The sequence below is a fragment of the Tauraco erythrolophus genome, chromosome 5 (assembly GCF_009769465.1).
Source record: "Tauraco erythrolophus isolate bTauEry1 chromosome 5, bTauEry1.pri, whole genome shotgun sequence".
Taxonomy (NCBI): Eukaryota; Metazoa; Chordata; class Aves; order Musophagiformes; family Musophagidae; genus Tauraco; species Tauraco erythrolophus.
In genome coordinates, this window is record NC_141469.1 from 78,566,721 (window position 1) to 78,579,204 (window position 12,484).

Sequence of the window (12,484 nt, forward strand, 5' to 3'; positions counted from 1 at the left end):
CTACCAGTGCACCTATAATATAATAATATCGCACTCAATGTTTTTATCCCACTATACTTTACAGACACTTAGAAATGTAGGTGGAAGGACACAAAATAATAAACTGGGACAAGAATTAATTTGCCTATGAAATAAACCAACTATTTAGGTATTTTAAGTACAATCACCCATACCTTGAAAGACTTTATACACTTTACATTTTATCTTATGTGGCTTAAGTTTCATAATGGAGGCCTCAAAAAATGGAAATGAAATAACCACATGCAAAAACAAACTATATGCTGAAGTTCTTTAACTGGCACTATACCCATAGCCCTCATACTTTCAACGAGTTTACTAAGTCATTAAGATCTTAATAAAACAAATAGAAGTTCTTACAAAACAAACCTTTCTTTTCTCTATTCTTAAACTCTTTTCTTTAAATTATTTTCATTTACTTATCAGCTCCTCTCACCAACATAAAACCTAGAGGAAGTCTACAAATAACATCCAGACAGCACACACATTGTCCAAGTTCATCTCTAGGATGTTGTTTTCAAGTAAATCAGTTTTTCTGCATTAAATTTGTATGGATATTTATGTAAGATTAAATAAGCTTTAACACATTTGAAGTTTTTTTGTCCTGTTAGAACTTTGTCAAGTAAACAATTAGAATATATTAATTCTGTATAGGAATGCCCACAAAGAAGCTTAAAACAATGAAATCCACTTTAAAAATGAATTCAAACTGGTTTTCCAGAATGCTTTCAGGTAGACAACACTACTCTATAATAATAAAGAAATCAGTCCATTTAATCTCTGCATGAGAAACACTTGGAATTCTAACAACATGGACAAACATTCAGTGGATGTGTTCTATTTTTTCCATAGGTTAATTTCTACAAATAAAAGTTATCACATTTGTCAATAAAAAGGTATTGCAAGACTACATGATGTATTTCAGACTCCTCAAATGCAGCTAAATGAAAAGAGTTTGAAGTCATCTAATGCTCACAAAAATATTACCTAAACATAGAAACATACATGTGTAACGACATGTATATGGATTTATTATTGATTATATTAATGTAAATGCAACTAGAACAATGCAAACTCCTGACAACTTCTCCATATACTCCTGACACTGGCGTATTGCTGGTTTTAAACTGTGCTCATGAAGCGACATACTGAATTAAACTTCACTTATATGGAAGTACTTGAGTTTAGTGACAAGTTCAGCAGTGATTTGCCTTTAACATACCAAGTGTTCCCACATTATATAGGAATCACTGCAAGAACACATACATTGCACATCAAGGCAAGCACAGTCAAACAGCTAAAATCCTCTTTCTCATTAGAAACACAGTTATGTGATTTCTTTGCAAGATGAAGCAACAGTTTTTTTCTAGCAAGCACATCTACAGTACAAATTCTATCCGGTACCAAAATCAACTGAGAAACTGTGCAAGAACCAAGCACAGTTCCAAAAACTGATTTATCATTTTCCTCAAAATGGTACACTGTACATACTTCGTTGCTATAAAGCCCTTATCTTTTTTGCCTGTAAGATACATTGAGCTGATTCACAGACAATTATTTCTTTACATTCTCCAATCTACCAGAAAAAGGAGGAAATGGAGGAAAAGGAGAAATATAGACGTTTATGTCAGAGGACTTTGAATTTAAGAATAAAAAATATGCTGTGACAGTCACATACTGTGCTTTTTGAAAATTACTTGGAACACTAGACATATCACATTGTTCTGGACAAAACTAATGTCAACTTCCACCTCACACACCAAGTTCTTTTTCTATGAGAATTTTAAATTCTGAAATTACCAAAACACAGACAAAAAAACAACCCAGTGCAGTAAACTAAATTTGGAATACTGGATACAGAAACATGTAGCAGTCAAGAGGCAAGTCAAAACATCAGTGCAGAATTAGCATGGCTGAAGAAGGCTCAAGACCCAACTGATTCTTTGTCAAGAGGCTACCAACATCAGAATAGGAAGGAGCTTAGACAAGAACTCCTCTGTTCTCCCACAAGAACTCTTGCAGCAGTTTTCCACAGGAGCTTACAGCTAGGGAGTAAGAAAACAGTTCTACCAGTGTGAATTTAGTACTCAAACTCACACTGCTTCCCAGTGCTAGTGCTAGCCAATTGTTAGTTTACACTTGATTTTTCAATACAGGCTGATTACAAAAGCTACCTTTAAGACCTTCTTCTGAGAAGTTTAAATAATGAGCAGCTTTTTAGAAGAACAAGGGAACTAAAAGAAGGGTTTTTGAGGAAGAGACATGTAAGACTGCCAACAAGACAAACAAGCCAAAGATGACATATGGCCAAAGGAAATCAAACAGAAGAGCTAAGAGAAGCTAGAACTAAGGTGGTACAAAACAAGAACACTAAGGGAGCCTGATGAGATGCAAGAGAGGTACTGCAGCCAGCCAAACGCAGAAGAGCAGCAATAAAGCTTCCAGCACCCGTGTGTGAATGTAGAACAGGGCCGAAGTCTGTACTGTCACTTCCCGTTCCATTTCAGTACCTTGCTGAAGGGCTGACTCCAGCGACTGCGTAACAGCGGGTGAAGATCGTGGCTGTGAAGAAACACTTGGAGCAGGAGCCCTTACTGATGAGAGCACAGCAGAGGAAGCAGATGTTCCAGCCCCAGGCTTGGTAAATGGAATGCTTTGGCTCACAGAGTGCACGGGCTGTGAAGGATCAATGCCACCTGAAAACAGCAGCAGAAAGCAGGAATGCTTTGTTTGTATTTGCACGGACAATTACACAATGCAAGCAATCATATTTGATTTCACAGAAACGACAAAAACAATACTTCCAAGAGAGATGCCTTCAAACAAGTACATATGGGAAAGTTGGTTGAGTTTGTTTTTTTTTTTAATGAGATACCTATAATGTTAAAATTCCATTAAAATGAACAAACTGCTCTGATAACTAACAGCAAAAAGGAAAGTTTGATGTATTCAGATCAAGATTATGCAGAAACTAAATGGATTCATTTTTTGACCCATCCCCACAACTCCATGCTTTCACAAGTTCCTCTTCCCAGAGAAGAGGAACACAGTGCATGTAGGATAGCTCCCTCCCAATGTTCCTCTCACAGGCAGGAAACCTGAAAGTCAGGTCACCATTCTGCCTCCCTCACTGGGCTGGCACTTTGCAATTTTGGCACTCAATTGAGACCCATATTTCAGGCAAGCTGTTTCAATCAACCCTGAGTATTCTGCAGAACTTCTGATGCATTTTAAACATCTGGACTAGATATAATCTGCTTTAAAAAGTCAGATTAGTGCTTTGAGAGATTTAACACAGTCCAGTTGCAATTCCTATCCAATAAGGACAATATAACTTCAATTAAGTTAGCTAAATTTTAAGAGGGTCACTTTTTGTTAATAAATTGAAAAAAAATCATCTTATGATTCTTTCTAAAAAAACTGACAGAACAAATTGTTAAAAATAAGAATAGAAAGGAAATGGTTTGACCAATACTAATCAGTAAACAATAAACACACATAGAAACTAGGCAAGAACAAAATTTACTGTTTGTACTTACTGCAGCTACAGAATTCACTAGGTGATGCACATATATTAACTTTGCTTCCTCTGCATGTACAGCAGTGTAGTTCATACAGTCCCTGACTTTTCCTTAAATAACAGGGTTGATATCTGGAAGGACTTTACGGGAAAGTTGAGGCTTTCTTTAGAAGGGGAAGAAGAGTTGGCTTAATACGATCCTTCTGTTTCTCTAATTTACCATCAAAACTAACAGCATAAATTTTTACCACCTTAACGGAACTTTTATTTATTATGCAGTTTTCAAACAGAACACAGAGCATACATACTGCTTTTTCGCAAGTATTACCAAAATCTAAATTAAAATATGCATTTCTCCAAAGACCCCACCTAGAATACTGCCTTCAGCTCTGGAGTCCCCAACACAAGAAGGACATGGAGCTGCTGGAGCGGGTCCAGAGGAGGCCACGAAGATGATCAGAGGGCTGGAGCACCTCTGCTATGAAGACAGGCTGAGAGAGTTGGGGCTGTTCAGCCTGGAGAAGAGAAGGCTCCAGGGTGATCTTATCGCAGCCTTCCAGTACCTAAAGGGGGCCTACAGGAAAGCTGGAGAGGGACTTTCTACAAGGGCATGTAGTGATAGGACAAGGGGCAATGGCTTTAAACTGGAAGAGGGCAGATTTAGACTGGATATAAGGAAGAAATTTTTCACTCAGAGGGTGGTGAGGCAGTGGAACAGGTTGCCCAGAGAAGTTGTAGATGCCCCATCCCTGGAAGTGTTCAAGGCCAGGTTGGATGATGCTTTGGGCAACCTGGTGTAGTGGAGGGTTTCCCTGCCCATGACGGGGGGGTTGGAACTAGATGATCTTTGAGGTCCCTTCCAACCCAAACCATTCTATGATTCTATATAGACACAGCATTTGCTAGTGAAATGTACTTGCTATAACCTCTCCTTCCATACGTTATGTCTTTTAGACTTCCCATGAAAGCATTAGCACCTGTCAGCAGACATGTTCTTTTTAGGGCAGCTACACAGCCTCCTCAAGCAAGACAGGCAAGACGACAAGGGACGTTCTTTGCAACATTAGTGTGCTCACCCAGGTTTTGTAGCAGAGGGAGCTGTTCACAGGGTTATGGTATTTCCCACACTTCAGGTCAATACAGCAACTCTTGCAGCACCAAGCACTGCTGTAGAGCATGCTAAATGCTATAATGTCACAGTGTCACATGTTCAAAGTCAAAACCGATTTACAGTCAGATGAGCTGAAGACGTATCTTCCTGCCAGGTACTAATATCTATTCTCAAGCAAAACTTACCCAAAACATACTTCAAAATTACATGGATCCTTACATGTAGTGTAAGAAAACGTTTTTAAACTCTGAGAAAAAAAACAATGTAATTTTTTCTTTGTACAAAAATCCAACCTGCAAGACTACACGTTAAACTTTATTCGGTGACTCTGGAAAGTTTTTGAAAGCCATAAGTAACTATGAAACCAAAGGAAACACTTGGACAAAGTTAATCTTCAAAAATGCATTGTTAGTACTATCAACACATCTATGGATATGACAATTATACTATCAATATTTTTTTCCACTCTGGTCAGTAAGAAGATTGCACCGTCATACAAGTACTGATTAATTTAGGATGGTGCATTGTAGCTCAAGACAAAGCTGGACTGAACATCAGTTTGGAGTAAAAGTTTCCCATCGGCTTATCAAGGACAAGCTCAACCAGGCCATACAACATGAGAAGCCAAGAGATTTGTCAGGCTGCAATAAATATAAACCCAACCTCAGTGACACAGTAGTTTCTGTTTTTCAAGTTCCATTCCTCTCACCTTTAATACGCACTGAAGTTTTCCCTCCAGCCTTTCAACCACGAGCATCTCTTGCACTAAAACTGACCAAGTATACCACTCAGATACAGAAGCCATGTATGAATAAAGATCAACAGCTAAAACGTATGTTAGAGAAAGAATCCACAGAACTATGCAAATTTGCAGTGTAATTCATCATTTTTCCTAAATGCCATCACTTAAAGTTTTTATTTAATTTCCAACTGAAGACCCACAGGCAGTAGTTTATAAGTGTATCACCACAGTAGCATCTTCTTAAGCTTTCAGAGAGAGACAGGAACGACTTCTTTTGAGTTGCTAGAGCTGCAACCTTGATTCCTCCCTGCCCCCAACATAGCACGCTGTTTCTACTGATTTACCACCTCCTTGCAGCTTGGTTTTTAACAGCATCCTATCTCCCTGACTTTCTGTATCTCAGCTGCAGTCCTTCCCCTTTTTCCAACCACACCTATATTAGCAGATTTACAGGATTATAGCCTACGTTTCTATGGAACTGGGGCAGCAAGGACTTTAGATCCTGATCTGACATAAGGGGAAGTATGTGCACGAGACAAAGAAACTACAGTGTCTCCTGCTCAAGCAGACTGGCTGTGCCTACAGGACAGCAGACAAGATGTGGGAAGCAAAGAAACCCATACCACATACTCGCAGGAGGAGTTCTCTATCTCCCTCTCCTCAGGGGGGCAGGGGAGAGTTCAGTAACATTTGGGCATCCTGGCTGACATCCATACCGCCTGAACAGCACCAAGAAAAATTAGAGTGCACCGATTTCAGCTGAAATAAACTAGAAAAACATTAAGGAAAGCTACTGACCTAGAAAGACAAAAAGCCTAAATAATACAGAGTGTGTTATTTACATAGTATAACATCGATCCAGATAGATTTGTATCAACACTGCTCTGCTGAACTACAGAATTCAAAACTAGAAGAGGGCATTTTTGCTAGATGAAACTAGTTTAAACCAGCAAGCAGGAAAATTTCAAATTAAATATTTGTATTTTACTTTATACTTCCTAAAGCAAAGAAAATTATTCTCTCTGGCTGCTATTCATCAAAACAAGTCAACTTCCAGTAAAAGATGCCTCTTAAAATAAATTTATTCTAGTGAAATTTCAGCAGGCTTCACTGAAAATACTTCAGTGATTTCAGACAGTGGTTGCCAAAGCTTTAGAAAAAGATTTTTTTTGCAGTTCTGTGTCCTCAGTATATGACATACAGCAGCTCAGGGGTCTGATCTTATTAGATTTAGCATTCTGGGGGCTTTGCAAGGCCCTACACAAATTGGTTTATTTTAAAATTCAACTGTAAGTCCAATGCTTACAACTTTTCTGATTCAGGTAGAAAACAATTCAGAAATCAAACATCTGAAAAGCTTATGCCAGCCTAAGTTTCATAAGTCGTGTTTAAACACACACATTTTGTTAAAAACGTGGCATTCTTCTATACAAAGAATGTTTCGTTTTCATCACAGAGAGCTCACAGAGTTCACCGACTGCACAAAACTGCCACTCAAAAATACATTAAGACAGCAGTATCTCGAGTGACAGTCTTTCTAAGATTTGCTGATTTACAATTTAAGGATTGTGCGGGGTCTCCTTTCACAGCACGGCAGCAATGCCAGCAAACTGCCTTACTGGCATTCTGACTAATAGTAGGATGGCATATCGAAATTTCTTTACATGAAAAGTCACAGAAAGCACACTTATCAGTATATCTTAAAAGTTTTTCAAGCAATTTTGCGAAAAAATATGCACAGAACAGATTGCAACTGTTTTCTGTCATTGTTTCCTTCCTGGAGAACAGTGAGGAGCATGAAATATTCAGACAAATTCGTTCTTACGAATCATTCATAATTTTCCTAAATTCCTCGTGTTGTACACAGATACTTCCCAAGGATGTACAAGAAATGGCAAATAATGTTCAAGATCCAATTCTTTTTTTGTTTTTTAAAGGCTGCAAACAATTAGAATACTACATATAAAATGACTCCAACTGTGAACAATAAGACTGCACTGGGAAATTCAGAAAGCGTATCAGTGTCTCAAAGAGTAACTCAATTATGCCAGAACCAAGCAATTATTTGCCATCTTTTATTAGCCAGATGTTGTAGCAACTGAATTTTTAATATATTTTAGCCAAAGATGTTGAATTCTAGACTAAAAAAAGTCAGCTATTATTAGAAGCAGTCTGTTTAGCCCCAGACTTCAAAAATGGTCTACGTCTTTAGAGTTTAGTAATAAGACGGCCCTGCTATTCCTTCAGCCGAGCTACCGTTTGCTACCTTTATTTGCGCTTTCCCAGTCAGTAAATATGGAATCATTTGTGTGCTGAGGTTGAACCAGGATTCAGAGGGAAGAGAAAAAAAGGCATTATGCAGAGAAATCAGTGCCCCCATCCAGTCCACTGTGCGCCAAAGCACAGGGCATGCTTCTCCCAGCGGCTTTACGAGCTCAGAAAGAGTTTGTGTGTGGTTCACGTAATTACGACTGCAGTCCAGCAAACAAAACTAAAAAAGTACTACAATATCGCTCAGGTGTTAACAGGAAGAGTGGTTCAGCGCTTATTTTTGTAACTGCAAAGCGTGCACCTACTCTATACCACTACCATAGCCAGTTCTACCATCAGCTCTTTCAAATCCAAGTGTAATGTTACTACTTTATCTTGAGGCCATGTATTAACTCAATCCCTCCCTTAAGAGCACTGAATGGTTCAGAATTAAGATTATCCATTGCTCATATTGCTCTTCGTGGTCTGGTCAGCTCCACTGTTTCGCCTCTAAAACAGCTGTACCTTAACCAAAATATTGTTATGAACAAATAATAGATTTCAAGACATACAAAAGAAACAAAATGAAAGGCCATTTAAATAAAAAACTTCGGTAAATAAAACACTAACAGTCTCAACAATAAGTCATTTTCATATGACTACTGCAAATCTTACTGTTCTGGAATGATACCTGCATTCTGTCAAGTCCAGCTGTAGATTCTGCACTCAACAGAATCAATTTTTTTGGTCAGTTTTAAATCTTTAGTCTTTGAAAGAATTCATTTTTATGCTCAACCATGAAACGCCATTAACTTCAGAAGCTTTTTAAAGGGGTTTTCTGGTTTTCTGTTTTTCTTTTTTAAACAGTAAATATTACAGAAAATCACACAGAATCTCAGAGACAGAATTCAAATCTACTAATATTCAAACTACTAAAACCAAGCTTAAGGATGACACTCTACATCCTAGTCTTGGTGGGGGGAGGATGGGGGACAGCAGGGAAGCAATATTGAAACTAAATTTAACTTTGGTATGGATTGGATGAGCTTGATTTAAGCTTAGCTGGTTTTCACAGGCAAAGCTTCACCATCATCAAAACCATGTTCTTTCATAAGCCCTTGGTCTTAGAAAACCTCAACTACATGGACTCCTAAAACAATTCCACTGTGAAACTATAATCTGAAATATTCTACAGTCCTCTAATATCTGTTCCAGCAGAAAAAGAAAACCATTAGTCTTGCACAGCTTACAAGTCAAAACTGCATGAAGTCATAAAATTACCAGTACAGAAAGAAAAACAGAACTTTCCTGTGCATGCTACTGCTCTCTGAGGGACAGCAAGATGTTTCAGTGAGGAGGCACTTCCACATCTCTAATCTCTCCCATTCTTCCCACAAAGTACTGCCTACCCTATGAACTTGTACCCAGTCTTCCCAAGAAGCAGAAGCTGCAGCTACTAATGAAGACCAAGCGCGCTCGCCCTCAACGAGCACAGTCACAACTTCATTCTCTGTAGCTGCATCCACACTAAAAATATCAAGTTGTTGCTTACAAAAATAGGATAAAACCACGAAAATTGCGCTCTCATTCAAATCCTTATCAAAAACATTAATTAAAAAAACCCAACTGTCTTCAAACTCATGTAGGCTTCCACTTTTTCTGAACTTTCTGAAGAAAGAAGTGCATGTATATTCACTTAGGTAGAACTTAAATAATCAATTTAGACCATGATTTTAAAAAATTCTCTAGCTAGAAAATGAAAAAAAAAATCTTTGTGATTAATAGACATATTTCAGAAATTACACATTCCTTCAAAACTGCATGAAAAAATTCACTTCCAAGGCTACTTATATGAAAAAAACCCCAATAAACTAAAAACATCCTCCAAACACTGTCTTTTTCTGTATCTCTCTAAAGAAATACGTCAGTGACACGATTAGCTGCTATGTGGAGGACTGAGGTAAACAAATTAAAAAACTTCAATTATGTATGAGGAGAGAATTGAAAATGACAATTCAGAATTTTACACACCAAACAAGTACAAACCAACAAAAGCACACGACTTCTGCTGTTTCCCAGACACATCAGGAAGTTCACTAGCCTTCAAGTAATGCCATACCTGTATTTATTTGGTTGTTTACTTTAGCGATCGATCCTGGGAGATTCCTGCTGAGGTTGTCTTGAGCAGACTGAGCAGGTGAAACAGGTGAAAATGTTGAATTATATCCCACGGGAACGTGCTGCTGAAGAGAATGAGGTACTGATGTACTCTGGCCAGAAAACGTGTTTGTCTCTTTGAACTGTCCAACAGCAGGCAGGCTCTGCGAGGTAAACACCTGCCCATACACACTGCCAGCAGCCGCAGGATAGGAAACATTGGGATACATGGCACTAGATACCACAGGCATGGTGTAGTGCTCAGAATTAAGGGGAAATCCCTGAGATGCAACTGAAGAGCTGACAGAAGTGCTGTAGTGATTCCCAAACGCTGAGTGTGACTGCTGAGCACTCGTATGCAAGTAGGATGCAGATGATATTGCTCCTTGAATAAGTCCTTCACCTGACCCCGCTGCATGGGGCGGAGTTTTGTGGTACAACTGCTGCGATTCCTGTGTATTCAACACACCGGTACCCACAGAAGGTGTCATAACGTTTTGTGCTGGTGCTGAATAGTAAGCAGGGTAGTAATTGGCTCTATATTGATTATCCAAATGTGAAGCAGCAGCTTTATTGGGCACTTGGGAATAGTGTCCTGAGGGCGCACTATAGTTCGGAGGATGCGAGCCATAACCAGAGGGGAACTGCATCCGGCTCTGCACAGGACCTGAAATGAAGAGAAAACGTCACATGTATTAAAGATGCACCTGCTAGTAGTGGCAATGGACTCTGTACCTACTCTGACTAACAAACAATTAGGTTGTTCTTGCTTTCTGTTACTATTTTTGAGGTCAATTTCCACCAGCAGAAAGATAATAAACCAAGTATGATGCATGCAAAATACAATATTTGAAGTAATTTGCAAATACACACAGAAGTGACAGAAAAATGGATTGCTTCCATTATTGAAAGAGGTTTCCATGCCAAGACTGTACGCCTCACATTTGTACTCTTAACATTTTTAACAGTTTTTAGGTTAATATTTAAACAAATCGTGAGCATCAGTAAGCTCCAAATCAATGTTTCTAAGTGCCTGAATACAACAGCACGCCCTAAAGAAACTGACTGAATATAGAAAATGAAAAGCTGCAGCCAAACTGAGACGTCAATATAGAAAAATGTAGGTACTGAGACGTCAATATAGAAAAATGTAGGTACTTTTCTCTACAAATCCTCAACACAGCATCCAAGATAAACTGCTGCAGGGCAGTTATTTTTGTCTTCTATGTTCTTTTGTATTACGCTTTTATGAAAATGGACATTTTTATGAAACTAGAGTATGTGACACGGCACTTAATTTCTCTTTACTGTCTGATACTTAAATCAGGTACAGGAGATGTTGATATCAGAGAAACTGACCTCTGCTGTCACTGCAACTGGCTCTTCAACATTAGACATTAATTATATACTGGTCCAGCAAGCAGCAAACAAGTACTTGTTTGCTAGAGACCGAACATTAACTATGTCCAAGCTTTTTTCCAATGCCAACTGATCAATGGTAAATCTGAAAGTTCTTCTTCAAGTTCTTTTCCTGAACTCTATTTTCACTTTCTAGTGAACCACAAATGCACTTCCCTGGATAATTCCCTTTCTGAAAATTACCACGCCGTACTGTTTACATCACGCTGAAGAACTGTGGTGTTATTTCCCAGCCCTGGGTGAACAGAAACACAAGCACAGCACTGGGCCGCTCACACATCTAAACAGCCGCTGTGATAATAATAAATTGATTTCCCTCCTTTTATTTACAATGATTACAAAATGTAAGTATTACTTCTCTTGTCTTGAAATTCTGAAAAGTCACTGTTCTCAAAGTAACAACCAGACGTTCTATGATTAACTCACAAGTCAATTTTAATAACTAATTTGATAACAGAGTCTTGTAAGCAAGAAACATACAGTCCAGAAATCCTTTCTGATAAAATTAAAAAAGCCTTTTCATAATTGACAACCCAAAAGTTGAGTTGAAGAGAAAGGACAGTAACTTGGACTGCTGGGTCAAAAGACAGAAAGGCAGTTTGGGAGAAAGCATAAGGACCTTAAAAAAAAAAAATTTACATCCTGAGTTCTGAGGAGAGCATGTAACTATGCTTCTGATTCACTATTTCTTGAAAAAGTGGAGCTGTTTCATAAAGCTCTGTAGTTTATTCTCCTTTAAAGGAAAATTATTTTGAGTTTGCAAGTCATTAACAGCCCATGTGAACTCTGGCAGACTTTTGACCTGCTTTTTTAAAGTTTGAAAGAGCAAATTCAAAAATACACCAATAACTTATGTCTGTCAAGGCTTATTGCTTTAAGCAGTTATGTCACTTCAGATAGCAAAAGACAAGACATTTCTCTGAAGAGTCTGTGCATTTGTTCTACTAAAATATGCGGAATAAACTGAGCAGGTATAATTTAGAAACTGGTTTAGGAGCTCCTGACTTTTAAATAAAAGGTTGCATATCAAATCATCTACTGCAAAGTCTTGCAGTATTTAGGCTCTGGTTTAAAAAACACACACCACAAAAAGACAGATGAAATCACCAATACAAGAGAACAGCCTTTACATTATAGAATGACAGAGTCTTTTTTATTCACATTTTTAAGTAGAAACATCTACAAATTTAAAACTACACATGAGCACCCAAGAGTATAAATTCCACAAACACCTCACCAAGACAGACACACTCAACATTTGAAAAAT

At 38.2% G+C, this 12,484-nt stretch overlaps 1 protein-coding gene across 2 annotated transcripts in view; it reads right to left on the minus strand.

Annotated features, from left to right (window-relative positions):
* The window catches only part of SEC24B (SEC24 homolog B, COPII component), a 48,730-nt gene that overhangs the window by 32,193 nt on the left and 4,053 nt on the right, over window positions 1–12,484 (minus strand). For both annotated transcript variants that reach the window (XM_086611441.1, XM_086611440.1), the window contains 2 exons: window positions 9,761–10,465; window positions 2,529–2,714 (listed from right to left, as the gene is read on the minus strand). In XM_086611441.1, the coding sequence (XP_086467567.1) occupies window positions 2,529–2,714; window positions 9,761–10,465 (891 nt within the window). The remainder of the gene's footprint in view (window positions 1–2,528; window positions 2,715–9,760; window positions 10,466–12,484) is intronic.